Source organism: Lucilia cuprina, chromosome 4 (genome assembly GCF_022045245.1).
Source record: "Lucilia cuprina isolate Lc7/37 chromosome 4, ASM2204524v1, whole genome shotgun sequence".
Taxonomy (NCBI): Eukaryota; Metazoa; Arthropoda; class Insecta; order Diptera; family Calliphoridae; genus Lucilia; species Lucilia cuprina.
In genome coordinates, this window is record NC_060952.1 from 74,265,019 (window position 1) to 74,277,357 (window position 12,339).

The 12,339-nt window shown below is 33.2% G+C and overlaps 1 protein-coding gene across 4 annotated transcripts in view; it reads left to right on the forward strand.

Annotated features, from left to right (window-relative positions):
• The window catches only part of LOC111684769 (zinc finger protein rotund), a 116,499-nt gene that overhangs the window by 32,383 nt on the left and 71,777 nt on the right, over positions 1–12,339 (forward strand). For all 4 annotated transcript variants that reach the window (XM_046948703.1, XM_046948700.1, XM_046948701.1 and 1 more), the window contains exon 3: positions 10,600–10,636. In XM_046948703.1, coding sequence (XP_046804659.1) covers positions 10,600–10,636 — 37 coding nt within the window. The remainder of the gene's footprint in view (positions 1–10,599; positions 10,637–12,339) is intronic.

Sequence of the window (12,339 nt, forward strand, 5' to 3'; positions counted from 1 at the left end):
ATTTTTTAAATTAAAATGCCTATAACTTTGGACTCAGTCATGATTTTTACATAATTCTTTCACTGCTTGATATATAGACTTGTTGTTAAGCGAATAAAAAAAAAATCGGGAATATTTGGACCCCCTATTATCAAAAAACTAAAGTAAGGACGGTAAAAATTTTAAAATTTTAATTTTCAAATGCGAATATCTCCTAAACTATAAGAGATAATTTACTGCTAATTTACTTTTATAGTGCTCGATGAGAAGATTCTATGTACGAAATTTTTTTTAAATCGGAACTCAAATGAAGAAATAAGATCGTTTTAAAAATTTAACATAGCCGAGGTGTCCTAATTTGAGGACCCCCCGCCGGGCCCCTGGTTGGCCTATAAGGTCCAAATTCAAAACCTAAACTCGACAACACCTCCTCTTTGTGCATACCAAATTTCATTAAAATCGGATTAACCGTTTAGAAGTTACCGAATTATTTCCCTCTTTTTTTTTTCCTATACCACTGTGCTACGAGTATATCTACATCTGTAATTTCTAAATACCTCAACGACACGAATAAAACGAAATAACTGATGTTGTTGTAGCAACAATAGCTATGGTTCTGAGTCGTTGATTTTAAGGGTCTTTTTTACTGTTTTCAGCAGTGTGATAAGTTCAATAGACTCCACTGCTAGCTCGCCGGAGTTTTTCAGCATCAGCATCGAAATTTCATCTGGGCCTTAGAGGGTTTTGTAATATTGATGGCTTCTGCTACATCAAACTGGAAGGTTGTGTATTGATTCTTGAAAAATAATCGGCTAAATGCCTTCGCACACTGTTTTGGCTCCGAGACAGATATTTCAGCAAACTGAATCTCGAACCTTTCATAGTATTAGAAAAAGACCTGACTGTAGGATTGCAACCAGCTTATATCTTCCAATTCTTCAATTGTCCAATCCTTCGCTTCCGTTTCTACTTATTCACTAACCTGCTAATTTCTTGGTTTAGCTGGGGTCGGTACTGCGGATACTATAATGCTGATCTGCCGCTTCGTCTGGATAGTATGGACGAATAACTAAAAAACGTTCTGCTCAAATAAAGCTGCTGTTTTCACTGTTGAACGGAAGAATTTCCCAGCGCTGTACATATCTGACTGTTCTGGAATGCTTTTGAAAGCACAGTTGTTGTGGTTTTTGAAGCCATTGCAATCTGCTTTTAGAGACCATGAAATTGTTGGGTTGATCGAGGGATATGATATTACAATTTATCAGGCCTGTGTTATGTCAGGCGAGCTGAAGCAGTCACCCAATATTCTAGGGTGGGTATCATCGTTCATAGTGCAGAAGGTAGACTTGCCGATTTGTTCCGCTAATGCAGACCCTCTTTGGTCTTCCCCAATATTCGAGCACCAGAGTATTCCAAGACTAGAGGGATATCGCCGTTTAGGAGGATCCTTATATTAGGACTGTAGGTGGCGTAAAAGTATTCCAAGACTAGAGGGATATCGCCTTTTAGGAGGATCCTGATTTTAGGACGGTAGGCGGCTGACTACAGGTGGAACATACATTATATAGAGTTTCTCCTAAAATAATGTCAACGAATTTCAACTTAATATACTTGTCATCAGATTCAGAAGAAAGAACTCTATGCTGCACATTTTGATTAATGACGAACGCGAAGCTGACACCATTGCATTTAGTGGGGCGTTTTCGGAGGATGTTGAATTTATTGTGACTTTGCAGAGTTAGATGTTAGTTTAGTCTTCTGAACTGCAGCGACCACTTATAAAAGCAGTTATCTCAGTGATCTTGCTTTGGAGAAAATTGTAGTTGAACTGTAAAATCTTAATAGTAAATTGCGATGGACTGCGTTACTGCGGATGATATTAATTTTTCTGCTGATGGGGTTTTGTACAACGCCGATGACAAAGATGGACTTTGTTGATTTTAGCTGCAGTAGGGCTGGGAAATTCCATACAGTTTTATAGTTTTTGACAATTGATTAATTATGATGAAAATCAAAACAATTCATCCAACATTTCTCATATTCCTTCGGTTAAGAATCAAATCCTACTACACCACTGAACCTATGCTGATGTTGTTGATCAAACCGGGCTACCAGTCAACGAGGTCTATCTCATTGAAGCATAAGGCAATTTGACTCAACAGCATTGAGAAAGAAAAACTCACCACGGATGGTGCCGGTCAAAGAATTGGAAAGGTTTGGTTGCACCCAATATTTGAGGACTGGTCTTGATAACATTCAAAGTCTCCCACATTATGGGAACCAATGAGGCGTAAAGTAGAAGTATTGTGCTCAGAGTCTCGACGAAAGGTGCAAGTTATCTTATAACGTAGGATAATTACAACTTCGTTCTCGATCACATTTCGTTAACATCTTCTAGTACTTCTTTTTTTCTTGAAAAAAGCCATACATACAATAATATTATATTTTTTTCTTTGTTGTTTTAGTTCATAGAACCCTTAACCAAACTGAACAGCCATCCATCCATCTATTCAGTCATACATTCTTTTTTAGATTTTATAAGGTCTGCTGTTGAATGTGTCTGTGTGTGTACAATTGTGTGGTACGAGCGTTTGTTAAGGTGGCATCATCATGACGCTCTACTAGTACCAAAAAAAATTTAATAATACAACGATGACTACACTGATGTAGTTAAACAGAATCGGTGTATGAAACACATTTCGCGCTTTGTATAAAACTTGGAAAAAAATATTTTCAAAATAGGTTTGGTCTTGCCAAAGGGGTTACAGTGCAAAGAAAAAAAAAAACAGACACACAAAAAAGGATACAAATACACAAAGCCATGCACACACACACCAACTGCAAACTCATACCAATACTTGCACACGAAAAGAAAATAAATAAAAAGAAAAACGGGTAAAAACTGTAAAAAATTGTTTTGAATTTTATTCATCTCCCACCCACTGACTGACTGGATCTTCCTTTTTTGTCCTGTCTAAAGGTTTGAGTATTGAATGTGTTTTTTTCGCTCTTGCTCTCTTTCTATGAATGTGTTATTTTTAAGTTGTTTTCAGTGTTTGTGTGTGCAAGTGCGTTTATGTTGTTGTGTTTTCTTCTGGTTTTTTATTTTGGTATGTGAGAGTTTTCGTTGTTTTTCGCCTTTTTTTCGTAACACTGTTTGTATGAGTTTGAGAAAAAGGTAGTTTTGAGAAGGCTTCGCAAAATGCAACTGTAGTAGTAAACACGATATAGTATTAATGTTTGTGTGTGTGTTTAAAGAGCTTGGTTCTAGTTGTTTTTTAAGTGTGAGTTTTCAAACCTTAACCATGGTCAAATCTCTAACCCTTTGCTTACATCCTTAAACCCCTAGAGGCGTGGGATGGTAGATGGTTGTGAGTTTGTCGTGCGTTTCTCCAGCTAAATCCACAAAGTGTTGGTTAAGTAGGGCTAGTGTGTTTTGTAAAACAAAAACTCCAACAACAGCAAAAGCAACAAACTCAACGCCATAGATTTTCATGTTCATGTTAATTATACCACCGTTGTCCTTTTTTTGCACTTCCTATTTCCGGTTTTTCTATGTCTCTTAATTTTTATTTAAATTTTGCTAGTACTCGAAATTATCTGCTTGGTGTTGGTTTTTTTAAATTTAACCAGTCTGACCAGTTAGTCCTTTAAACCACTAATAAAAATAAATAAAATATGTACAAATAAAATTTCTTTTGTTTAGAATTCAAATTCTCTAAAACACCGGTGTTTTTTTTTTCTTTTTGTTTTTTTTTTCTTTTTGTTTTTTTACAATTCATTTTTTACTTGCACATTTTTTTCACTAAAAATAAAAGTTTATTTTTTTCCTCTGCCACTATTTTTTTGTAGACTCTAAATTGTTTTAGGAGTTTATTGGTTTTTATATGCCTGCGTTTTATTTCCTTTGTTTGTTGTATGACTGGCAATAAGAATTTAGCAAAAAAAAAAAAAAAAATATATGAACTTAAAAATTGTTTACTCTGTCACCTTTTATTACATTTTTTTCGCTGTGAACTTAGATGACCGTCGATTTTTTATTATGATTTTGTTCATGCCAATAAATTGTTGTTTTTTTTTTTTTTTGATATATTCATATGAAATTTTTTTCTATTGTACTAACAACTGGGTTATTAGTTTTATGTTACAATCAGATTTGTTTCTATTAAATTCGTGGATTATTTAATTCAGCGTTTCAAAATAAATTTTGTGAAATTTTTTACTTTATAAAAGATTTAGTCAGAAAACTTACAAATATGATCAGAATTGTACTTTACTTAGGAAGTGTGCCTTTCTATTTAATTCATTCTTAGTAATTAAAATCTGCTATAATATTAGAGAAAAATTGTTCCACACTTTCGTCCAAAGACGCTTTACTAGTTACAAAATTATTTTCTAATAATTCCTTAAAATTTTCCAATCAGTGTTTTTGAGAAATGTTCCATCAGGATGAACATCACTTTCAATATACTTAAATGTAAGTTCGACGGATGCCTGACAGTGGAAAACAAAGTGCCCTAGAGTATCTCTATCCTCTGCTCATGTAATACGTTCGTCTGAATTCGCACGTTCAATTTTTTTATAGACGTGAGCGTAATCCTGTGTGTCCATTCAGTACCATCATACTAACCTCAGACTTGCTTATTTTGAGGATATTTCTCGTTTTGCTCTCGTCAGGGTCACTAAGGTTCTGGCCACCGTTTCATTATTCCCAGAGGCCTTATGTGATTTTCTTTTAGGTTAGCTACCTTGAGTTCCCTTTAAAAAAATACATTCTCCATTTCGTTGCCGAGTGATCCATGTAGCAACGTATTCCTGTTGGTATTTGCTCAAATGTTCCCCTTGACAAAGACATTCTATCTTGTATCAGCGTTTCAAAGTTTCCGACATATTCTGTGTCTTGTATGAGATCAGGTGCATACGATGATTGTGTATAACCCTCCAATGTATCTAATACACATTGAGGACGTATCCTATAACTGTATTTGGCCAGGTAGCCTAAAGTAATGAGCCGTTCGGCTATAACCGCCGTCTCATATCTTATATGTTTCAATGGGTGGAATATCCAGCAACGTTACCAAAACCTTGGTTGAAGTAGTACACATGACAATTGCTGTCCCGTTACTAAACTTTAGAGATGCCAACTCAACACTTCCACGTAGGTGGGATGGCATTTGTTGTATCGGTAAACCGAAATACGAATTCATTAAATAAGTCGAGGACTTGACCCTATTGACATTGAACACACTTTGGGTAATCTGATATAAACAGATAAACCTCTAAACATAAACGGATAATAAGAAAAATTTACTCGTATAAGATATCTAACAGCCATCACCGTTCAATCCAGAACAAATGAAGTCATTTGTTTTACCTGACGCGCTCACTAAACTAACGCTTAGGTCCACAAACATTCCTCACGTATACCGATTTATATACTTTACTGTGTATCAGTCTTTTAACCAACATTCTCTCCCCACGAATTTAAGTTTAAACAACAGCCAACCGGAAAAAAAAACTTTTCTACAAACCGGGAAAATATTAAGTTCGAAACACTGTGTTGTATGCTAGCTGCAGCGTCCCCTTTTAAGGATACATTTGATCATCAACGGTTTATAGTCCTGGCAAATTATTTAATGGTCAATGGAACAATTAAGCAACTGATAGGGTCTATGGTTGATCATTTCAAAGAATCCGTAGATTAGATCTGATTTTTGTCTCTTTCATCATCCTAATTTGTGCTGTTCATATAATATAGACTCTTTGACATGCTCAAATGTTCTATTGACCATGAAATTTGTTTTGGCAATCAAACTCGTCTGTGTTTGACAGTTTTTAACCACTTAAGTAGCAACAAAGAAGCTCAGGATCGCGGCTATAGTATATGTACAGTTTAGATTGAAAGATATAAAGAACTATACTTATATATCTATCGGGTACATTTCGCGTTCCTTTACTAGAATCTCTAATGAGAACTAGCCCCGGACTGACAGATAAAAAATTTTTTGATTTTACAATTCATTACAATACTCCTGCAGTTTGGGGAGACAGTCCGAAATAACTATTTATCCCACCACTTATTATTACCCTTAGAAACAGGCAGTCCAACTGACTACATTATTTAACATATATGTTAGTCTTATGAGATAAAAGGTTAAACGTCACTCCAAAGATTACACAGACACAGATCGAAAGCTATTGCAGGGAATTTGAGCCAACGAGGTAGTTGACTCTTTGCCGAACTGCTGAGACGTTTCAGCATTAGTTTATCTACGCCTCATTATCCTGAGTCGTATTCTGCTTCTGCTTTAACGTGATACCGCAACTTTAAGCCTTACAGTAGGCTTCGTTTGTTTCTAGTTCGCTAATTTTGTATTGTATTCGGACATTCCTATGTGATATTAAGTCTATGTAATCTGGATATTTTAAATCATGGAGTTGAATATTAAAGTTCATTTCATTTCCCGTCTCACCATTGGTTTTTGCAATGAAGGACCGTACCTATTACGGACCCTACTAAGGACGAAGAGTATGGGGGAAAATACAACCTTTTCTCACTTCTTAGTTTCAGAGAATTTTACTACTCTGTACAGGAATCGTATTATTGCTATTGTATCCCAGTAAAAATAAAACGAAGTACTTCCAAAAGAATAACATTTTTCACCAATTCTAAAGTATCACTAAGTGAATTTGTTTACCTTCTGTGGAATTGATGTTTATTGTCTTCTAAAGTAGCGATAATAATCCAATTTTGTTTAAAATTGAAGGTATACTTTTGCACTGAAAATTTTAATTTAATTAAACCCCTTTTTTATTTAGTTGATTGATAAATGCGTGTAATTTATTTATTTATTTATTTATTTATTTATTTATTTATTTATTTATTTATTTATGTAAATATTATTTAAGTTAAATTAGTTGTAGACTTGACAGCTCTTTCTTTCATTGTCTGACATATAGGGATGTCTTACTGTATAGACTTAGAAATAGAAGTGCCGCTTAATTGTCGACCAGAGATACAAGCCGAAATGGCTCAAATCGGAGTTGGTAATATTTTTCAAGCCGCGCCGTCACCGACTTCTTTCGGCTCAAAAGCTAACGTAGCCGCTGATAAATATTGGAATCACACATGTATTTCGGAAAATAAATTCACCAATTAGAACAGAGTTGGCACTATTTTAAATTATTATTGCAAATTGAATGGTAATATTAAAATTGTGAAAACTACTACAAATGTTAATTTTTCTGCAGAAAAAACGTATATAGAGACAGGTTTCTATATAACAGACTATTATACAGAGATTTTTCAATATAATAAACGCTTATAAGGTCAATTTCTGAAGAAAAGTTTAAATTGAGCCGACAATTTAGCCGCCGGCGATATTTTCTAAAATAAGTCGCCGCCGCCAACCTAAAATGCTTGCGCCGCCGCCGATCATTTTGCATCAGCTTGTATCTCTGTTGTCGACACGCTGTCGAGAGCACTTTTAAAAAATACAACAATTTTTGAAATTGTATGAGAAAAAACGTCACATTGCGACTGGATTATTTTTTCGTAATATTAACGAATTTTTTTTTTATTATATGAAAAATGTCGTACATTTCCAGTACGAAGTACTTCCGAAAGAATAACACTTATCACTACTTCACTTCCTAATAACTTCCAAAAAAAAACACAAAAATTACTTCCTGAGAATGCCCTAAAATGTAGTGATTTTGAAATCAAATAAAAAAGACCATCCCTCCTATGACAAGCCTGTGTTAAAATCATCACTTCTTCAGGTATTTTTCAGTAATTCCATGTAGTAAATTCTACTTCTCTTTTTGCTTCTTTGGAAGTTATTTATTTTTTCTTTGAAATTGTGAAATATGTTAAAGTTCTAATGTTATTCTATTTATTTTTAAATATAAAATTTATATTTTTAACCTTATGGTTTTCTAAAAACTGCCTTTGTAATTTTAAACAATTTCAAACAATAATATTAATTAATAAGCTATTTATAAGTATTATATAATTCCGCTCAAAACCACTGAAAGATGAAGTATGTCATCATAATATTTTAACCACAATACAAGGATTCCTTTCTTTTATCCTTCATCGTCTACTTTTATTTATAGCATTTTATTGCTGTTTTTCTTTTTTCTCGTATTTTTTCTCTTATACATATATTTTTTATATGTTTCAAGATTTTTTCCACTTTTTCGTAACAAAAAAAAAAAAAAAAAAGATTCTCAAACAAACAAAGAAAAAAGCTCGGACAAATGATACAGACATAAAAAAAAACGACTTAAACATTTAAAAGAAACAAAAAATGTACTATGTCTAGTTGAGCTATTTTTTTTTCTTCCTTTCTTTTTTGCAAGAGGACGAAAAAGCAGCCACCAACAGGGGGAATTCCAGCGACTTTTTTCTATATGAATTTTTTTCTATATGTTTTTTTTTCTTATTGTGACGTTGTTATTTTTTTTTCTAAGTTTATGTAATTTTTTTTTAGAATTTATTCTAACAATATATAAACCTAGGTCATGTTCATGTTTTCTATTTTATTTTTATTATTTTGTTGTTTTTTTTTTATTTTTTTATAATATTTGGCTTCGGCTGGTTAGTTGGAATTTGTTAGAATTGATTTCATATAGAAAACAAACTGAAAAAATATGCGATTTTTTCTAAATTTTTTTTCTTCTCAAATAACTGATTTTTAACCTATATCCTTTATGTTTTGATTGTATTAGATTAAATACAAACAGCTGTATACATACATATACACATATAAATCTGTGTGTGTTTTTATCCGCCAATTGTTAAAGTAATAGAAATTTAATGGATTTGTGGGAAAATTGAAGTGCTTAAATGCTTTTTGAGGTAAAGTAGTTTACAGTTTAGTGAATATTTAAAGTATTTAAACTATTGTTTAATATTATTTAGAAAAATTTTTAAATATTTTTAAAATTTCTCTAAAAAGTTAATTTGGTTGTTAATGTAGTGAAGGTGTTGGCCTGTTTTGGAATGAAGGTTGGTTTCGAAAAATTTTAATAAATTTTGATCTAGACTTAATACAACAAAAACCATTCTTGTTTTTATAAAGTGTACTAAAAAACTTTATAAGAACATTAAGGACTCGATATCCCAGGAATTCGACAAAGAGCCAATAAGGTAGAAGAAGGACCATACGCCACTTTTTTTTGAGACGTCCTCAAATTAAAACTGCAATATATATTCTTAATTTTTTTTCTTAGTTCGGTTACTTAGATATGTTGGCTTTAGTTTTATTCCTTTCGATCTTTCCTGAGTCATTATACCCTACACCACTATAGTGGGGAGGGTATTATACGTTTGTGCTGATGTTTGTAACATACAAAAATATTGGTCCAATACCCACCTTAAAGTATACCGATCGATTCAGAATCATTTTCTGAGTCTATTAAGACATGTCCGTCCGTCCGTCTGTCCGGATGGCTGGCTGTCCATGTAAACCTTGTGCGCAAGGTACAGGCCGCAATTTTCAAGATAATTTGATGAAATTTGGACCAAGCATGTTTTGTTGTCACAGGGACAAATCCTATTGAAAATGGTTGAAATCGGTCCATTATTTCACCTAGCCCCCATACAACCGTACCTCCCGATTTGAACTTTTTATGCCATAATTACGTCAAATATTATATTATCACTCTAAAAATTGGCTTAAATAAGTTTTACATAAAACGCGAATAAAACCCCACCCATGGGGTAAATACACCAAGGGGATGGGGTAAGTTTGTGATTAGAAAAATAAAACAAAAAATATAAAAATAACATACTTAATTCATCAAACAAAATATAATAAGGAAGATGTTTATTGTTTATTTAACATAACTTAACAAAAAAATTAATTTAAAAAATCAAAATTAACAAATTATTACTGATTTTTTTCTATATTTTAACCAAATTGTGTTCAACATCACAATCATTACATATATTGGGTGAATGTGGCCCAGGGGCAGTTCCGTGGTTTAGTTTAAAATTTTTTTGGAGAAATGATTATTACTTTCTACTAATATGCCACCATATGGTTGACTCAAATTTATATCTTTTGGGTCAATCGTCGGCTATTGTCCCGTAGTATTCTAGAGAGAAGACACTTGAAATTTTTAAATTTTAGTTCCATTAATATCTTACCACCCGACTGAATCCAATTCGTATGTTTTTGATATTTTTATTGATATTTTTGACTCTTTGTAATCGAGAATGAAGACAGTCGTCACTTTAGAGTCCCCTTTGTAAGCGAGACCGGAGGCAGAGTGTAGAGTGTAGAATGACGATTGACTTTCTCGTAGGACAAGCCCATGTTAAAATGGTTGGTCACCTGGGTAGTCAGGTGGCTGGGGGCCAACACAAGTGGTAGATATAATTAAGTGGTCAGTTCGGTACTGTCCCGTCGAACTGCTGGGTATTTACTTCGTTAAAGAGACAATACACCCACTTCTGCAAGTCCGTCTCTTTTTTGGCACAAAATTTTTCATCAAATCATTAGTCAAGATTCATGTTGTTCAATTGTTCACAATTCATTGTTTTATCATATACACCAAACTAATTTGACAAACAAATGAATTAATTTAATTTTTGTAATTTTTCTTTTCTAGGCAAAAATGAATGATCATCACAACAATCTGCAAAAAGGTAATTTATATCCAACATAATATTATTTTACTTATACTATAATTAATTGATTAACTTACATACATTCTCAATGCAACACACAAAGAAATCTCCTATAGATTCTTAACTGTTTATTTTATCGATACTTTGGGTCTAATCTTTAGCACATCTTATGCTGAAATGTGTCAGTATGTTGTGAGTGGATGTATTTAGTTGTTATTAAAATCAGCTTCTGGTACTAACATACTCAGGTCTATACCCAGCAAAAACATATATTAAAAAGTAAAAAGTTAAAAAAAAACAAACACGAAAGTATAGTCGGGCTTGAGCGACCACATGATACCCTACACCAGATATGAAAAATATGAACCAGGACCGATAAAGTTTTGTGAATATATTTATATAATATTTGTTTGTGCTGAATTTAATCGCGATATTTGTGTTTATAAGTTAATTTTGGACATTCAAGTAATTTTCAGAAGGGGGACTTTTTATGGGAGCTAGGGTCAAATGAAATTTGGCAAGGTCTTTAAGGCTTGTATAAAACTTTGTTTCGGTGCTTTTTATTGATATACAGGTTAATTTAACATAATAATGAGCTCAGAAGCCCTTTTCGACCTGTACCTTGCGCACAAGGTTTACATGGACAGCCATACGGACGGACATAACTAAATCGACTCAGAAAACGATTCCAAGCCGATTGTTATACTTTAAGGTGGGTATAGGACATATATTTTTGTATGTTACAAACATCGGCATCGGCACAGTAGGGTATAATAAAAAGAAAACGTTTTTCACTACTTAAGACGCTCGCTTATAAATAATTATTTAAATAAGTACCTATTTGTAAGTTAAAAAGTGGTTTTGTTTAAAATCAAAACAAATGGTCTCACATAATACGACTTCTTGTTTATTAGATCGCTGTCATACTTACAAAACTACTGCTTAGTTACTTCATTGTGCTCTAATTATAAGTTGTAACATCCCAGCAGTTTGAAATAGAGTCAATGCACCTGGTTGACTCTAATTTGTCTTTTGTTACTAATGTACTCTTTGTAAACGAAGAGATTGGACTCTTCAAAAACAAACTTCAGCTTTTTGACGCTCTCTTCGTAATCTATGGGCTAACATTGAACAAGCTCATGTTAGCTAGCCACCTGGGCAGTTAATGGTCCGAGCTCCTGCGACAAAAAATAAGGTACTTACATATCTCATTATGTGTAAGACATTATAAGAATACTTAAAAGTAATGCAGACGGAAAGCAGTAGTCATTGAGGGGTAAATGGTTATGCAAGTTTTTGCTGGGTTTATATATACATATGTATTTATTCCCCCTTCCCAGTCATTGTGTTTAACACTGATATCATCTTAAAACAACTAGCAAAGTTGAAGAAAAAAATTACTATGCCAGCAAGAACTTAAAGAATTTGGATGAACATAAAAACAGTACAAAGAGAGTTTGTATCTGTGATTTAATCTTTTGAAAAATCTTAAACTAAATTTAACAAGCTCAACTGAAAACAAAAAAGATAAACAACTAAACTAAACTGTAGAGAGGTAAAAATTCTTTTGTACCAGCAGGGAGGTCTTGGCAGTATTGGCTGTCATTATGCAGCAACTGGAGAATATGTGTTTCTTAAATGAAAATTGTGTCCTGTAGCTGGATGAAGTCTGAGGCTGTAGTTTGCATTTTCTTTGCCACACTCTGTGTAAATGTCAGTGT